The 19,097-nt window shown below is 40.0% G+C and overlaps 1 protein-coding gene across 3 annotated transcripts; it reads right to left on the bottom strand.

Annotated features, from left to right (window-relative positions):
* Window positions 1-1,781: 1,781 nt before the first annotated feature.
* On the bottom strand, window positions 1,782-17,241 carry csnk2a2b (casein kinase 2, alpha prime polypeptide b). Of its 3 annotated transcripts, XM_034205926.1 has the most exons (12): window positions 16,110-17,235; window positions 14,405-14,516; window positions 13,783-13,884; window positions 10,885-10,935; window positions 9,642-9,701; window positions 9,396-9,479; window positions 6,752-6,862; window positions 5,907-6,008; window positions 5,475-5,575; window positions 4,665-4,813; window positions 3,429-3,512; window positions 1,782-2,391 (listed from the first exon to the last, which is right to left on the bottom strand). In XM_034205926.1, the coding sequence occupies exons 1-11, from the start codon at window positions 16,211-16,213 to the stop codon at window positions 3,436-3,438; spliced, it is 1,053 nt and encodes a 350-aa protein (XP_034061817.1). In that variant the 5' UTR covers window positions 16,214-17,235; the 3' UTR covers window positions 1,782-2,391; window positions 3,429-3,435. The 3 variants fall into 3 exon arrangements, with proteins under 3 accessions (XP_034061817.1, XP_034061819.1, XP_034061818.1); XM_034205928.1 differs by lacking the exon at window positions 3,429-3,512 and having other exon boundaries at window positions 16,110-17,241; XM_034205927.1 differs by lacking the exon at window positions 10,885-10,935 and having other exon boundaries at window positions 16,110-17,238.
* Between the last annotated feature and the right edge of the window lie 1,856 nt (window positions 17,242-19,097).

Raw genomic sequence — 19,097 nt, forward strand, 5'->3', positions numbered from 1 at the left:
AGTTATTCTCGATGAAAGCTGATGCTAACGGGTAGTCACTTTTGTGGTGCTGAGCCAGGTATTTAAGTCCAAAGTTAGCGCATCCAGGGGATGAGGAGGCACCAAAGAGGTGGACTGTCATTCTATACTCTTGCGGTTCTGTTCTGTTGCGGTTCTGTACCTCAAAAGTTACTAAGAAATGGTCGGATAAAGCAGGATTATGCGGTTCGACTAATGGTTGCTCAATTTCAATACCATAAGTCAGAACAAGGTCGAGAATGTGATTATAGCAGTGGGTTGGTTTATATACACTCTGACAGAAACCAACAGAATCTAATATAGAGTTAAATGCAACAGTAAGGCTATTTTTATCATCGTCAACATGAATATTAAAGTCACCTACGATAATTACTTTATCTGTTTTAAGTACCAAAGTTGATAAAAACTCAGAATTCTGATAAGAATTCTGAATAAGGACCTGGTGCACGGTACACTGTAACAAATAAGATTGGCTGCAAAGTTTTCCAGGTCGGATGCGTAAGACTAAAAACGAGGCTTTCAAAGGAGGTATAATTTAATTTTGGTTTAGTATTAACTTGAGTCAAAGATTGCTGCAACTCCACCTCCTCGGCCCGTGCCTCGGGCAATATGAGTATTGATATGGCTGGGTGGAGTGGCCTCATTTATGCTGACCTATTCTTCATGTCTCAACCAAGTTTCAGTGAGACAGCATATATCAATATTATAATCTGATATTAAATAATTTACCAATATTGCTTTAGATGCTAGAGATCTTATGTTTAAGAGACCACATTAATCTTCCTGTTTTGTTGCACTGTAGTAGTTGTTACATTTACTTTGATTAGGTTATTATGTATGACACCTCCATTAGGTTTTACCTTAAATTGTCCTTGGGCAGACACACACACCGCTAATATTGGGTATTTTATTGGGTTCGGGATTCCTATGGATGACTGCCTAGGAGAGAACGTAGAGAAGCGTGTTAGACTGCTACTCCGCCTCATGGTCTCAACTCCAGTTTGTCATGGATTAAGTCCACAAAGCCCTGAAATGTTTGCCGAAATGAGATTTGCACCTTCCAAAGTAGGATGAATGCCGTCTCTCTTAATCAGACCAGGTTTTCCCCAGAAGGCTGTCCAATTATTTATGAAGCCCACATTGTTTGCTGGGCACCACCAAGACAACCAGCGCTGAAATTATGACATGCGGCTATACATGTCATCATTGATCAGATTGGGGAGGGGACCAGAGAAGATTACGGTGTCCGACATTGTTTTAGCATAACTACACACCGACTCCACATTAAGTTTGGTGCATTCTGATTGGCGTAAACGAACATCATTACCACCGACGTGAATAACAATCCTACTGTATTTACGTTTATTTTTAGCCGGCAGATCCTGTGGTGAGCATCTGCCGGGCTGGTGGAATCGGTATGCTCTCTTCCTTCTGTGTCCTCGTCCTCCTGTCACCTATAACCTCTTTTATACACCCGGTGCAGCTAAACCCCGCAACCAAGTGTTCAAAATAATATTGCACTATACATATAACTTAAATAAACTGACACACCAACAACACCCATAAAATGGCTCCGACAATTAGTATTTCGATTTGGAGCCCCCCAGTGGAAGAAAGTTACATATTGTGCCTTTAATCGCTGTTTTTCATAAAAACCTGTCTTCACATTGTATCAAGATAAATATATATTAAATATTAAATCAGAAAGATGTCACACACCTACAACAATAAAGAGCAATAATTCACTCTTGACACAGGCACACTTCATCTAAATAAAAATCATTTATTTTTCATTAATATTATTATAATCATTCTATCTAGAGTCCACCATGCCACTTTCAGAACTGGAGTAGTGCTAAGACGTCTGTCTGTCTGTTGGGATGAGGATGAAGGGGGCAGACAGACGGATGAACAGGTCGGGAGGGGTATTTTTACAGGCTCACGCTCCTGTTCATTCTCCATGCTGATGCAAACAAAGAGAGGACGATAGGAAGAAGGGACGACAGAGAGGAGGGACTGAATTGTCTTTAAAAGATGTTTGTCCGTGTTGACCTACATGACACTGAGTTGGGAGGAAAAGACTGTTTGGGGGTGACGATTGTGGGGGGGGGGCAGCTTCAAGCTCATTGGTCAGGCTTCTGGACAGGGAACCAGGACAAGCCAATGGCAGACTGATACAGAGGAGAAGGATGTGTGTATACATGTCTGCATGTGTGTTTGTGTAGAGGTGTGCTTGCATTGATGTGTGTATAGATGTGTGTTTCTGTAACTGGTCAGAGTTACTTTGATCCATTGTCACTGTACACTTGTCAAAGTTACTGTCACAACCGGGTACAAAGCTGAGGTAACAAACTTCTTCTTCTTCTTTCACTTCTGCAGAGAGGAAAACCAGAGAGGACAGCAATCATGAAATAAACACTTTTAGTCTTAGAGATACTGAGACGACCAATACAGTGGTGCAGGAATGAGTCCTAAACCTCAAGATGAGTTAGCATTTTCAGGTTCCCTATTATCGAAGTCAACAGTTTTTTCTCCGAAAAAAAAGGAGAATTGTCAATATTAAAGTCATTACTTAATGAGAAAAACTAATAAGTCATACATTGGTGCAAACACCACTTAAATCTCAGAGGATATTCAAGAGTTTTTTCAGTGAGTTCAAGAATCGAGTATTCTTGAACCTTTTTATGGCCCCTTAATACTCTGACGTTAAATAAAGATGATAGACAAATTAAAGAAAAAAACTGAAAATATTTGGAGAAAAGAGTGTAATGTCTCACTTTTTTTCTTCCATTTTGTCACCCGTCTGTACATCACACTATATTTATTGGAACTGTATGGCTGTTCTTGCTACAGCACAGCAATGTGGTGTTAATGGTCGAGTTCACTTTTGAAAACTCAATTTAGTGAAAAATCTCAAAATCAGGTTTGTTTAAAAGATGGGTTATAATAATGTCATTGTGTGTTCAGCAGGCATCTATGAAGATGTGCTACATATATATATATATATATACAGTGGGGCAAAAAAGTATTTAGTCAGCCACCAATTGTGCAAGTTGTCCCACTTAAAAAGATGAGAGGCCTGTAATTTTCATCCTAGGTACACTTCAACTATGAGAGACAGAATGGGGGGAAAGAATCCAGGAAATCACATTGTAGGATTTTTAATGAATGAATTGGTAAATTCCTCGGTAAAATAAGTATTTGGTCACCTAGGATGAAAATTACAGGCCTCTCTCATCTTTTTAAGTGGGAGAACTTGCACAATTGGTGGCTGACTAAATACTTTTTTGCCCCACTGTATATATATATATATATTATCTAAATATTCATGTAAATTATGTATAACATTTGAAACTTTAAACAAAAGACTACATCTAAAACATTATCCTCCACTTTTTTTAAACTGCTACCTGTGTTTCACCGCGTTGTAGTGTTGCCACTGGATACCATGTTGTTTTCAGAGTTTGACAGAGACTGCTCCTTTATTACTGGGTCTGCAGCGGAGAGAGGAACATCCTCAGATCATGCTATGGTTCTCACAATTATAGCAAAACCTATGTGTGCGTGTCATCACATCATGCATATTGGGTTATGGTCCTCACAAGTATAGTAAAACATGTATGGGTGTCCTCGCCAGTGTTGGGTGTAACGCGTTACAAAGTACTGTAATCACATTACATTTGTCGGTAACGGAGTAATGTAACACGTTACAGTTATAAATTCAGTAATCACACTATAGTTACTAACATTGCGTGAAAAAATGACTAGATTCTCCCTTTGACAGACTAGACTATCAGCTACTACATTATTCAGAAGTTTACAGTAACTTTGGATAATAACACGGCGGGTTTAATAAACGGAGCCTCTCTTTTCCTCTCTCCCTCTCCCGACAGCCCGTCTGTGTCTCATGCAGCTCGCTGATCCAGTGAATGAATGACCCGACACGACAGTAAATAATAAACGTATTTATAACTAGTTTAGCTAGTTCCAGGGGTAGATAAGATAGGTTTAACTTTGAACAATTTTAAATATTTCAAGTCACTAGAGTGATATTTTCGTAACATTTGCGCGACTTGTCCACATGCAACTGTCACAGGGGTTGTGCTGCAGTGCAGACAGAGACATCAACAGCTATAACTTTCGAGGGGTGGAGGTATGCCCATTATTTTAAATATGTCAGAAGAAAGGATAGGAATGTGACGGTAAGGTGCACTGCTGCAAACACAACAACATCAAACCTCTACAAGCACCTGCAAAGGCAACATGCTAACACGAAGCTAGTAGCTAAAGACCCCGAACCCAGAGTGATGATGTTGAGTGTGTGCCGACTCCGAACAAGCAGCAAAAACTAGAATTCTCACCGTTATTAACTTGTGTTATGTCTTCCTTATTGCAATAGTAATTGTTATATGTGTGCACATGTAGGCCTACGTTTTAAGTTTTGGCTATAGGCTGTTGTTGAGTAACGCAAAAGTAATGTAACGAGGTAAAGTAATATATTACTTTTATTTAAAGTAATGAGTAATATCTAATATATTACTTTTTGTTGAGTAACGACCCCATCAATGGTCCTCACATCATGCATATTGGGTTATGGTCCTCACATTTATAGCAAAACATGTATATAGCATGCATGTGTTTCTTACAGAAGTAGGGGTGCTCCATGGCCTCTGTGGCAGTCAGTCTTTGTTGGTGGTCGTAGCGTAGCAGCTTGTCCAGCAGGTCCAGAGCTTCAGGACTCACCAGGTGTTGGTTCTCTGTCTGCACAAACTGTTCCCAGCGCTTCCTGCTTTGCCTGCAGGAACAAAGAACACAGAACAAAGAATCAGCATAGTTCTCAAAGTACGCATGGTAAAATGCACCCCTGACTGAGCTGCTAAGCAAAGAGGGTCTCGCTGCTTCTGCCCTATTTGCAAATTTGGCACAAAGTTTGCCCCTTTCTATGCAAACAACACTCAAATCAAAAACAATCAATTTTACAAATATAGGCGCTAATATATACACAATTCAAATAGTTGTTAAATAAAGCACATTTATAAGGGAGAGTATTGTGCAAACTTTCCAATGATCATGGTAGCTATTGAAGGCAGGCGAAGGCTCAAACTTATATTTTTTGGGATTGCATTGACGGGATGTAATGACAGTTCTGTTATGCAAATATAAATGAATCAATCTCTCATTCATGTCACTTTTAAAAATTAAATGGAAATTATGAATATACACCAATAAACACAGTTTGTATTCCCTCTCAAGACAGCGGAAGGGCTTGAGTGTGAGGACATATGCAGAACTGAAAGGTAAAAATATGAACATTTCCCTTTGAGTATGTTCCATATGACTTCAGCAGGGCCGATTTTCAAACCCCTTTGGGTATTTTAAGCCCTGTATTCAAATTAGACTTCTACGTTACATAAAACAACTGTATGTCACAATAAGTAGAGTGTGAGTGGACTTACTGTCCAAGCAGGTCTTTGAAGCGCGGGTCCAGCTCAATGTGGTATTTACGCAGGTAGCCGAACAGCTCGTCTGTCCCAAGCACCTTGGCAATCCGCACCAACTAAAAAACAAAACAACACACGTATTCTGTTTAACACTGAAATATAAAAACATAGTTTGTTACATTATGTGTGTGTGTGCTGAACGACAGCAGCCTCTTACTGTTACTACAACTGACACTTGAGAGTGAGGAACCACAGAGAACATCAGATAACAGACCCACGTACAAACACAGTTCATCTCCATTACATGTCTAACAGAGACACAGGACACCCCGAGTGTGCTGAGAAGCAAGCCAGATTTCTTCTTGATTTAATTCAGTGTGTGTTCAGAAAATCAGTAATAAACTGCTTCCTGTCAAGCTGCTGGTGTCACGGGTGTGTCAGACTCACCTGGTCGTAGTTGTCCTGTCCGTGGAAGAAGGGCTCTTTCTGAAAAATCATACTGGCCAGCATACAGCCCAAGCTCCACATGTCTAGACTGTAGTCGTACATCTGAAACACAAAATCATCAAACAGCACTGCCGATGATGAGAACACAGACATCAGAATTATCCTTGTGTGCTGACAACATTTTATCCAATTTATATAGGACTGTACCAAAGATTTGTAAGGTAAATCTACATTTCTAAATCAACATTCAAGTCATAGTAGCTTATTTTTTCCAGTCTTTTTATTCTGTTTAAACCTGGCATGTATGCACTGTTAGATAAAACTACTAATATTGTTAACAGTCAACTTCTTTTTAGAATTCAAATACCTTTAAGTCCAAAGAAACGGTTAGCTCTCATGCTTGTTGCACACAAAGGAAGGAACAGAATGACAAGTTACATTCATTCAAAAAGTTGATTAAAAACTTACAATTTAATCTTATATTTCATAGTATTTTGCGCTTTTTTTCATTATATAAAAATAAGACGTTAGAAGCTTTATTTGAAGACTTCAATAGAAACTTCAAATATCCTTTTTTTCCCTCTTCTTGTCTCTTTTATTTCTTTATTATGTGTAAGTATTACTTATGGTTGTTGTATATACATATTGTTTTGTAAATACCTTTAGTATCTACAGTGAACTTTTTAATGACATTTTTTTTAAAAAGAAGAAAGAAAATTATTAGATTTGGTACAGCCCTACATACTTGTGATTGTCAGCGTTTTAAATGAACATGTTGTGTGTTTTTATCTTGAATATCTGTAAATGTGAGTTGTAAGTGGGCTTGTTGGAGGTGTGTGTGTTACCTGGTAGTCCACCAGCAGTTCGGGGCCTTTAAAGTACCGCGAGGCCACTCGGACGTTATACTCCTGAGACGGGTGGTAGAACTCTGCCAGTCCCCAGTCTATAAGGCGTAGCTATGGAAACACACAATACGTTCTCATTAAACTTCACTCACAAAAAAACATTTAAAAGTGTAACTAAACAAGTGTAACCTCTCATAACCTTTGGTCAGCAAGTCTTAGCAAGTGGCACACACACAATATACAGATCAGTAGGGAGGACCTGCCATCAATGCAGGAACTCTACTACCCAAAGCACTACTCAAGACCCCCAAAATCCCTCATATAAACTCAAAGTCAATAATAAACTGTGTATTTAAACATCTGTTTACAAGCCACATACCCATATATATATATATATATATATATATATATATATATAAAAAGAATATATATATATATATATATATATATATATACACAGGGGTGCACATAACTGGTACGCAGGTACGCATGCGCGGCAAACATCTGAAATGCGTAACGTCACTTGTGTCACTAAGCGCCTTTGCGTATCGACGGCCTTGTGAAGCTTTTCCAGAAGACGCTTAGATCACTGGGCGACAGAGTCACTCGCCGTGTGCACAGACGGGGCTGCTGTTAACGTCGGTGTGTACAACGGTGCCCGGCGCACACACTGGTGAACTGCGCTAAATCAGCTCGCATGCTCCACTATTTCTGTTTTATTGTTAGCATGTTATATTATTTTGTTTTTATTAATCATGCAATGTTATTTGTAACACTTGTTGGCAAGGATTAGCTCAGTGGTTCCCAAAGTGGGAACCACTAAAAGATTAAAAAAAATAATAATCAACAACAATTATGGTTTCGAAAATAATATGATCCAGTATTATTACGTCTGGGTCTCTGTGTTTCATTAAAGCTCGGCTCTGTGTGGAACGAGCCATTTTGTGTGTGTGCGCGAGCGAGAGAGAGTGAGCACACCGGTACCGGAGATCGTTGTTGTTAGCTTCTAGTGCTAGCGAGCTACGCTAACGGATATAAAGAGTTTTTTCAACAACAAAGTGGAGGAGAGTCCTCTCCTGTCAGACTGAGAGGCTCAGTGAGCTAAAGGACTCTCAGTGTTATCTCAGTGGGTCTCAAACGTTTTGGTCACCATTAATGTAAACAATTATTTCCGAGGCACACATCTATGATCATTATAGTTATACAAAAATAAGAGAATAAATGAAAAACAGGTATAAAATACTATATGACAGTAAAAAAAGAATAAAGTTTGAAAGGGGAGTGATTTGTAAAATATCCATAAAGAAAAAGTAAATCTGTTTACAGTTCTGTTTTATATGGGTGTTGAGAGATGTATCCATAGATCTCTTCATTTTGCTCACAAAGTGCACCAGATTGATGCATTTAACTTGTGAGGTCCACATACCACCTATAAAAATAACACTTTACCCCTGCTTACACCTATATGCCTCGAGCCTTCATTGTAACTGTCACATTGTGTATATGCGTGGGGATTGTTGCAGTAGAACATTCCACTGTAGCGACCAGTACATTAATGGGAAACCCTAAATGTTTGAGCACCCTCTATGAAACGTCAAGCTACCCCACAGCACCCCAAAATAAATATCTGGCGCCGCCACTGAGCCTGACTATTTGTGTTGGGGGGGGCCCGACTTGTTTTTTTCTTTAAAGGGGGGGCCTGACAGAAAAAGTTTGAGAACCACTCTGAACAGGGTGTTTAAATAGGGTTAGGTGACCGGATCAGGGAGGGCACAGGAAGAGTGAGAGCACAGTGTTCTTAGCAGATGCGACAGATGCTAACAGCTTCAACAACTCACTGGCAGTTTCCAACTTTGGAATTGTACACATATTTTATAAAAATTAGGGCTGTCAGTCGAATAAAATATTTAATCGCGATTAATCGCATGATGTCCATAGTTAATCGCACATTTTTTATCTGTTCTAAACAGGGCCGAATTTACCATTTCTTTTTACCATATACAATAACCATACACTTGAAAAGCTTTATTTTCTGTTATTGTCAACTTCACCAAAATGATATATTCTTGTCATATGTAAATTCGTTCCGCCTTTGTATGTTTATGCATATCTTTATTTTGTACCCGGGGGGTGTATTTAGCTGTCGCACGTCGGAGTCCAGCTTCAGTTAGCGTTGATGCAGGGGGGTGCATGATACCCCCTTCTACCCACCCAACTAGGGATGTATCTAAATTAATAGTTTTTTGTCAATCCAGAACCAAAATCTTTATATATTATAGTTTATAATAAAAACTGAAAAAGCTGAATAATTCAGAGGCTGAAAACAAATCACAGAAATTAATTTCATGATTATAAAAATATTTCCTAAATATGAATATCTGTCGATTTCAGCTCTGACTGTCTTGTAGCAATCCAACAGATATATTTAGATGAAAATGACATCTGCTTTAATTTGAGCATCACTCACTGTACACCATATATATAAAAGCCCCTTACCAACTAACAATAATGACTCCTTTTCAAATGGGGGAGAGTATAAATCAAGAGTGAGTGTGAGAGAGGGGCTGAAATACAAAGGTGAGATAACATCCAGTGTGTGTGGGTGTGTGAGGAAAGAAACAGGACTATATTAAGCACCACCTACCTTTCGCAACTGGTGGTCGATCATCACATTGTGGGGTTTGACGTCACGGTGCATGATTCCCATACTGTGACAGTAGTCCAGAGCCTGACATGCACACAGATGTGATATCAGAGCAGACAATCATATACATTAGTGTATACAACGTTTCTCATTCTCAGGCACATTGCCAAAATAAGAGACTAAGCGGGAACATTTCTTGTCTTGTAATTTCAACATAATTTAAAAATAATTGTTGTAATGTCTTACCTTCAGTAGTTCGTACATATAGAAACGGATATCATAATCTGTTAACTTCTGGTACAACTCCTGCAGGGAAACACACATTTACATCAGGGAGTGAACGTCTTCTGTCACAGACTGACTGCACCTTGACCAAAAAAAAGAAAACCTTCTATGTAGCGCTTAGAAAGGTATAGCTCATTTGAAGCCATTGCTGTATCACCTACAATAGTTTGGCCTACAGAGTGGTGCAGGAATGAGTCTTAACCCAGAAATGAGTTAGCATTTTACCACTTCCGGTTCTCTCGTCTGGAACACGTTTTATTTGTTTTGTTAGATATCTGAAATAACGATTAAGCCCCGCCCCCGATCTCGGCTCAGTAGAATGAATGGAGAGAGAAAATAAATCTGGATTCGGCTTTTACTGCATTTTACAACTTTTAAAACCTGATGATTCAATTAAGGGCTATAAGAGTGTTCATACTGGGCGGTTTTTTTCGTTTTAAAAAGAATTATCCGCTGATTTACAGACGCTGTAGACTATTAATGATAGTCAATGGGAAAAAGTATTCTGGGCCCAGTGACGTCACTGACTGATACGGAAATTGTAGTATCGCAGTTTGTCCACTACGAATATTTTCCTCAGAGTCCGGAGCACTTCCTGGGGGCTTGGTAAATGTTCAACGCTTCTATGTGTCCTAAAATGGTGGTTGCTAGCAAGTGACTAAATGACTACCCATTTATCTGAATGTTAGCCGCCTTCAACTTAGCGTTGTTTTGTAAAGTTAGCAACCGTGATGTAGTTTGTCAATAGCCTAACCATAGCTTTTTACTTCTGAAGATTGTATTTCCACTTTAAAAAATCACAACTTTGGACGATATGTGGAGGTTATCCTCCTGAAAAAAACGTTGAAGCGTCATAAGCATGTGTTTGCCACAGAGCTTATTTTCTGCAACATTCCAATGGAAGAATCCCATTGGCTTTTGTCGAGGGAGCCGTAGCGATGCTAACTTCCGGGTTAGCCAACAAACATACGCCATCACTGCACCACTCTATAGAAAGCTAATGTACACTCAGGATTCTTGCTGTTCTGAATTAGTTTCTTCGTGGTTGACTGCACTTACTGTAAATCGCTTTGAAATTAAATGTAATCTTTCATTTGAAATAAGTAAAAAGCTGAAGCCACCTGCACTCTGATGAAGACAGTACAACATGGGACATGATGGACCCCAGAAGAAGAAGCATGCAGAAGAGAGGGGATCATTGTACCTTGAAGTCTGTGTTATTGATGCATTCAAAGACCAGCGCTGGAGTTCTGGACTGTACAGCCACCACAGAGAGGACAGAGGAAAGGGAAGTGTCAGAGAGGAGGAATCAGAAAAAGATAAAGGCAAGAGCAGTATGTGACTCATTACTGATCAAAACACAGATTCAACAACCACCTTAACCTGCTGGAAGAGAACTGGACCCAAACCCAATTTAAAGTAAAATCATCCGCATCATGCTTAATAATCAGTCACTGTTTGATTGAACTTGATTTAAAAATGGTGCATGATTGTATGACAAGTATTGTTTTTGTAAATGTGTATGCATGAAACTATGGGCATTATTAAATAGATGAATGGATTTTAAAATCAGAAGCCGATTACTTTTTTTATCCCTCATGACATTTGCTATATTTGAGAATGAAAAAAAGAAAGAAAAAGAAAAAATTGTAAAATGAATTCTATAATATCAGAAGGTTATATAAACATATGCAATAAAAAGTGAAAAATAAAGAAATGATGATGTACTTTTATATTACTTAATACTCGATTCAGTTAACTGAGCAAATTAATGGTATTTTTTTTCAAATATGTTTCCTTCCTGGTTTGTTAGAGATACAGCCAGTCTTAAAAATTGCCTAATGAGTAAGATTTTCCTAAAAATAACAAAGTATAGACTTATACAAAAATAATCCCTCTCTCTTATCACTTATGACCCACATGAAGTGTGTGGGAAGTGTGTTTGTATCAGCAGAGAAGGCTTCTCAATTCTCTAATTTCCCCTCCTCGACTCCTATCCTTGTGTCTTAGTCCCGCCCACAGGAGATGCGAGCGGAGGACTGAGGAGGGGAACCGAGGAGAGAGGAGGGGAAGCAGCAGGCGGTTAGAGAAATGAGAACTCCTCTCCTCTGAGCGGTCATTTTAAAGAGACGTCCATTAATGATGACAGGAGGCACAGCAGCCCTCTGTCTAATGGACAGATGTGTTCATGACGACTTACTTTGATTCATTCACAGACAATAATGAGACAATAACAGGCTACAGATGCGGACATATACACACACACATATATTTATATAAATATATACAATTTCAGAATCAAACAAGTATGAGAGCACTCTCATAATAACGCAACACAATCAGAGACTGGATATGATACTGAGTGATATATATTATACACACTGCTCTGCTTTCTGCACGGACCTCACAGCTGTTCTCACTGTAAACATCGCGTCGCAATGAAAGCAGTTAATAAAATAATATCCAGGGGATGCATGCAGAGCTGTCATTGGCTGAGATAAGTCCGGCCGTGCGTCACGACTCTTGGAGGAACCATCAGTGTATCCTCGGTTATAGCTCCTCCAGAGAGCCTCCTCGACGCTCGATCCTCGATATGCATTTAGAGAAATGAGATGGCGCGCTGAAATCCATTTCCGGGTCACTACCGGAGGACCGAGGAGTAGAGGAGTAGAGGAGGGGAAATTAGAGAATTGAGAAGCCTTCAGAGTCTCTTCAGCCCTCTGTCTGGATTTTCTTTTCATTTGGCTGTGTTCCGGATGATTTATAAAAATGTAGCCACCGGGTGCCAGATCTTGAGCACAGATTTAAACAGGCTATGAAAATGCTGCACCGAACTGACAAAAAATGCAAATATAGCGAGGCGAAACATCAAGCCGACGAAACACAGGATGATAAACTAGAAATAATAGTTTAAATGTTTCTTTCTTCCACGTGGCAACAGGTTTCACTTTCAAAAACCTGATAATGATAAAAATGATAAATCAGATCCAGTGGAAAATAAAAAATCAGTGCCTCTCAAAAAGTGATTCTGTCATTTTTTGTAACACTCCAGATTCCCATGATTTCTTTGGAAACTTGTTGGCTGTTGCCTACTTTTGCTTTTAATATTGGTATGTGACATATATAAGGTAGCTGAAAGTAAGTGGATCAAAACAAAACCATACAGTCAAGAATTACTCTACTTGATTTTGAACTCTAAAACACTGTGTCTATTTAAGGTGTAAACTACATTGCAGCAAAATACATTCACATTTACAATACAGTTTATTCATCTGGTAACACACACTAAATGCACTCAGAAGAGAAACTGTAGCCCCTTTTACACATGCACTGCAAACGTGTCAAGACATTATCCTGAACAGCTGTATGTGAGAACACAAGTGTCCGATTCCTACGACCCGACAGCAAACGGACTTTACCCTGCCAGCATCTATTACTCAGTCTGTATAATGTCCTATTCAGCCTATGAGTGAATAGAGTCCGAGGCATTCACAGCTAATGAGTGAGGGAGAAGATCAACGTTCATTTACACAAACAAATGGCAACGAAAAATAGCTGTCAAGCCGTTTATGACAAAATTATGAAATGGCTATGTGACTGTGGTGTAATCTGCATCATGTCCTCCCTCCTTCACGCTTTACCAAGGCATCACAACATTAACAGTACCACGATTTCAGTGATTTGAATCAGTGTCGGGCTGCACGATTTGGAAAAAATAACAAATTGCGATTATTTTTGACAGATTTTGCCATGTTGATATCAGCACCACAATACTTCGTTCAGAATAAATACCTACATATATTTTGCCTGTAACAAATATTGCGCCTGATGCAATTTTGATTGTCATTAACATTTGATTAATTGTGCAACCCTTATCGTCATGTCCCTATAGGAATCATTTAAGCAAACACCGCTAATATGGTATTGAGTTATTTCATCCCTTTGTTAACCAAATAAAAAAGCAACAACAGCTAATAACAGTCTCCCTGTCCAATAACTGTGTGAACTCACTTACCAATATTCTTAAACATTTAGTATGTTTTATTTGCACACTTTTCCATTCATTCTCCCATTTAAACAGAAGAGACATTAGGGATCTTACCACGGGGTCTTTGACGGTGTCCACCAGCCGGATGATGTTGGTCCCTCCTCGCAGGTTCTCCAGGATCTTGATCTCTCGCTTGATCTTTTTCTTCTTGACTGGCTAATTCCATAGGAAACCAAACAAAAAGAGTGATTTAGAAAAGGGTACAAGACCAGGAAAAAAGCATAGTCTGTTTATGTGCTATTCCTGACTCTTTATGTTGAAGCTGCTGAGCCTGCATGCTGCTGCTGCATTCAGTCTGTCAATGTTTGAACAGACACTTTTGATGATCACATTGAAATGGCCGACGCTGGCTTTGACTCTGACCAACAATTAATAGCAATGGTACTAACAGGCATCATCAAGTGTCCTCTGCATCACCATGACGATAACCATTTTACGTTTATTAAAAGTTTAACATCTCTGTTTGAGTGTGTGGGAGAGAAACTCTCTCTGGAGGGAACTTTGGGATTTTAGCCTTTGCAGACCATTTACATTGAACAAAAACACACTACAGGAAAGGGGAAACACCAAAGGCCAAATAGGGCCCCTTTAATCCAGCATCTTTAGATTAATCTGCCATTTAGTGTCAGAAAATATATTTTTTAAATGCCCATCACAGGGAGAGCAAAGTGCTCACCTTCAGGATCTTGACCACCACCTTCTCATTGTTGGTGATGTTGATGGCCTCGAACACTTCGCTGTACTTCCCTCTGCCCAGTTTACGAACCAGCTGGTAGTCCTCCTGGTTGCTATAAGGACAGATGGAGAAACAGTGCAGGGCTCGTGTGAAAGAGAGAAAATATTTTCAGCATGTAATTAAGTCAGACTGTGTCAAGTGCCCTCGATTAGGCCTAAGGGGAAAAAGTCATTTGTGGTTGTGATCTTGAGAGGTTATTTAAGTCAACAGGAAGGGTGAGCAGGGGGGCAGAGATGGAGGTGTGTGTCAGACAGAGCAGCAGGGTGGTGGGCTGGGAGACTGTGCTATCACAGTGTCATCACACCCTCACAGCTACATGTATAACTAGAAAATGAATTTCCTGCAGAAAATGCGTGTGAATGCTGTAAACTGTGAACATTTGTTGCTGAATTTAGCTGAAAATGCATAAAAGCTGAATATGTTATTAATTGAATGGTCTCTGTAGCTGCATTTAGCTACAAAAACCAAGTAAGTGTGTTGCTGAACTTAGCAGAGAAATGCAGAAAAGTGAAATGATTTGAATCCAATTGTTACAGCTCAAATGCATTGCAATGACTTTGTTGAAAACTTGAAAGTGAAATGTTAAACTGGAAGAGGAGGAAAAATAGTGAAGAAGCTTAATATTTAAAAGAAAAGGTATAAACAACATGTATAGCCTTGATGTCCTGAAATAGCTGAATAATGTAATAGTTGAATGGTTTCTGCAGCTGAAAATAGGCTGAAGGAGTTCAATATCAGATGTAAGTAGTAGTGAATTAATGTGTATTAAGAAGAGAAAAGAAAGTAAAAAGACTTGGGAAAGCAGCAGAATATTTTGACTGCAAACTTTTCGACTAAAACCATACGTCACTAATAATGTATAAAATATGTGGAACCTGTTGAAGTCAGTATGAAGTCTCCATCAGACAGAAAATAATAGGCTGAGACAGTCTGTTAAAGTTCAGTATGTTTGTCAGTGTTTGTTTCTGTGCTGAGCACCTAATCATAACAAATAATCATAACACCTGTGTGAGCCCAGAGATCAAAGGTTTCCATGGTGATGCGCAGTAATCAGTGAGAGGAGAGCCTTTCCATTGGTCTGAATGAGAGATAAACCTCTTACATTTGAACGTTTTGTTGAAGAACCGTAGCAGATATCGGTGAAATTTCAACGTGTGTGCTTTTTGTGTACTTTCGGGTCAATAATGTGGCCTTTTTTGGCAGATTAACTAAAGGTGTGCGGCTGATGCTGTGAGGAAAGAGCAGGCTGTATTTACAATAGGCTTTAATTGAGACATGTTGAACGTTGTTGTCACTTCATGCCCTCAAGAGGCATTTTGTTTATTTATTTTTGGATTATTTTGTTATTTTATTTTTCAACCTAGGAGAGGTTTTCCTACGTTTTTCATTAAAAATGATGTCCAAGGAGTGTAGGGTTAGGGAATTATGGCAGGTTTAAAAAAAAAAATTGGGCACATTTCAAGCTGTCCTCCACTCTGTTTTGAGATCATAGCACTCTGTTAAAATCTGAAGAAGGCCTCTGTAAACAGCATTCACACTAATAATAGACCTCCATCTGCCACACATTCCTTATTCTTCTTCCCCTCATGCAAACACATTTTCTGCTGTGGTCAGACATGCATGCAGTAAATAGAAATGTCCTCACTTCCAGTTGGGTACGTGGGCCTCATAGTCCCAGTACTCCCGGCTCTTAAGCGTATTGACGTCTGCGTAAACACGGGACTTGCTACCGGCCACCGGACCCGGCATGGCGAGACCCGGGGCTCGGGCGCTGCGGGGGTCTGCTGGGGTCTGCTGGGGTGGGGGACACACTAGATGGGGTGGTAAGGGATAGACACAATTTGCTGAGTGGGTGGGTATGAAGTACAACAGGCCAGCCAGCTAGCTTCCCTCTGCAGCCAGACTGGGAAAAAGGGATGGAGAGAAACAGAGATGTCCAACGGGGTTCGCCTCAATCAGTGCCCGCCGAGCAGCGCTCCTTGGTGGGATTGTCAGAAGCAGCAGAGCAGATGACGGTGGGGCTCGAAAGGAGGCTGGTCAGAGTCTGGGTGATAGTACGGCTCATGTTACACAGGGGTGGGAAGGCATCGGGATGTTGAGGTAGATAAAACGGACCCCTAAATGGCCACAGAGGAGGAGGAACGGGGGTCGGTGATTTAAATATCACGGGTTAAAACTCTGAGGCAACTGTCGTTGCAGGCCCTAAATCGGAAATGGTTGTGGTAACCGGTGGGCTTCCTGCGCTAGCCGGCGGAGGGTCGGGGGGTTCCCCGGTGGTCCAGTGTTAGCTTTCAATCAACTGTTGATGTGACGGCTCGGTGGCGGGGTCGGCCGGAGGGAGAGGGGTGGAGCAGCAGAGAGATCGATGTTGTTAGCTGACGTTAGCCAGCGATGCTACTTCAGCGCGTAGATGTCGCACCGATGGGGAGCGCTCGGCGCCGTGCACCACCATCGGCGGAGCCCGCGTCATGTGCGACCGGCTGTGCGGGGAAGCAGCGCCTCAGGACCCGGTACCAGACGCGGACGGAGGGCCCGGGATTCGGGGGTTTCTTCTGCAGCCACGGACCTCCCCGGTCGTGAGCGCAGGGAAGGGAAGCGGATTGCGATTGAAGAGGAGCAGAGAGCCGCCCGGATGTGAAGCCGCGGGCTGCCGTGGCGAACAGGAGGAATGTGATGCTGGGCTGAGCAGCCGGGACACATCGCCCTCTAGTGGGGAGGATGTGACTGAGCGGCACAATGATGGCTTTTTTTATGTAAAAAACATTGTATCTGTAAATAAACTACTAAAATAATTTCCACCTTGGCTGTTCAAATGTTATAAGTAATATTGTAACAAGGACGAAACAAACAATGACTGGGGCTGCTGATGAGTACATGTACTTCTTACTTCTGATAATTAGTCCATGTGGCTTTTTATTTTAATAACATTTTTTTCTGAACTTCAAGCAGTGGCGGTTCTAGACCAATTTTACTGGGGGAGGGGGGGCAGGCTGGGGCCAGTTATTTCATGAGAGGGGCACAATAAAACAACGACAGTATAAAGTACTTGTGTAAAATAAACATAGAATACGGTAATTGGTTTTTGTAAATTTAAGTTGCAGTCCTGTGTTTGTTTGTTGTTATTTGTTTTAGTAACTTTAAGTGACAATTGAATTAAAAAACATAAACAGTATTTGCTTTTATAAGGTAATGAACAGTTTATCTCCACTGTACATCCGGGCCTCCGATTTGATTTACTTCCAATAAATCGTGATATTGTAACCTTTTTTTTTGGAGGGGGCCACAGGGGGGTCCCTGGTCAGTGTTACGGGGGCACTGGCCCATGTTGCCCCTCCCCCATAGAACCGCCCCTGACTTATATTATTATTAAATATTAAGTAATAAGTAATAAGTAATAATGATACAAATAATAATAATACATGTAACTTATAAGGCACATTCACTTTACATATAGAGGGTCAAATTCAATACAACAATTATAAAAAACACAACACTTAAAATATACAAAAGACTAACTGTATTTACACTATAATTATGTAACTAGTAACTATTAACTTTTATCACACATTAGAAGCAGTTTGGAAAAAGTGAGTTTTGATTTCAAATTAGATTGGTGCAGTTTTGGATGTGTGAGAAAAACGAAACATCTCGAGAATTCTTTTGAAGCACAATAACACATTTCCTGTTTAAATAATCTCTAAACTCATGTAATTGTATAAATGGAAAAAGGTTTTATTTGTTAGTGCTGTGTGTAGTTGAATGCTACATACATACAGATAGTATTAGCATGAATGTATACACACTGTACGTCGCCACAATGTTTTTTTCTTTTTTTCAACATCATTCACATAAAGTACAGTTTACAATTGAAAAAGCTATAGGAGGGAACAGTGCTCAGGAGGAGGGGGGGGGGACCAGTTCCTAGGAACAGAACACAGGAACTAACACAGCAAGCATGCAGAGAGCAACAGACACCGGGTTCCGACGGGTTATTTAGTGGAACTGTAAAAGAAAGGGATGATTGTAGGATGGGTAAACTGATTATTTATCTATTGAAACCACCAGTTATAATGAAGAGGGGTGAATTTATTGAATTTGTGCTTAAAGAGGAGATACTACTCTCCTTTCCCTGACTGTGGGTTGGATATGGGATGGGGTTTTTAAACCCAGATTTAACAAGCGCATTTTTTTTTCTCCTTTTACTTTTTATTATTCCTCACTTTGAGTCCGCCTACTGAAAAGCACACATTTAGTCTTGGCATTCACAACCCTTATTGATCGTTCGAGTTGATTTAAGACAATTGTACATTCTGTACTCTGGCGACCGTATAAATAAATTGAAGCCTTTTTTATCCTTAACTGATCCCAAGGAATAAAGATTTTCTTTAAAGATTGACAGTATTTCTTGATCTCGTTTTCAGTCTTATATTGCCAGATTCTGGAAATAAAAATAGCGGATGATGATGAAGGGCAGAGGGCTTTGATGCTAAAACGAAATAATTGCAAGCCAGAATAAACAATCTCCTTGGCTTCCTCCTTTTGCATTAAATACTGCATTCAAACCATGATTCAAAAAGTTGAAGAGGTTAAGGGAAACATGGCGATCACAGTTGACGATTTAACCAACTTCGGC

The sequence above is a fragment of the Gymnodraco acuticeps genome, unplaced genomic scaffold (assembly GCF_902827175.1).
Source record: "Gymnodraco acuticeps unplaced genomic scaffold, fGymAcu1.1, whole genome shotgun sequence".
In the NCBI taxonomy this organism is placed as follows: domain Eukaryota; kingdom Metazoa; phylum Chordata; class Actinopteri; order Perciformes; family Bathydraconidae; genus Gymnodraco; species Gymnodraco acuticeps.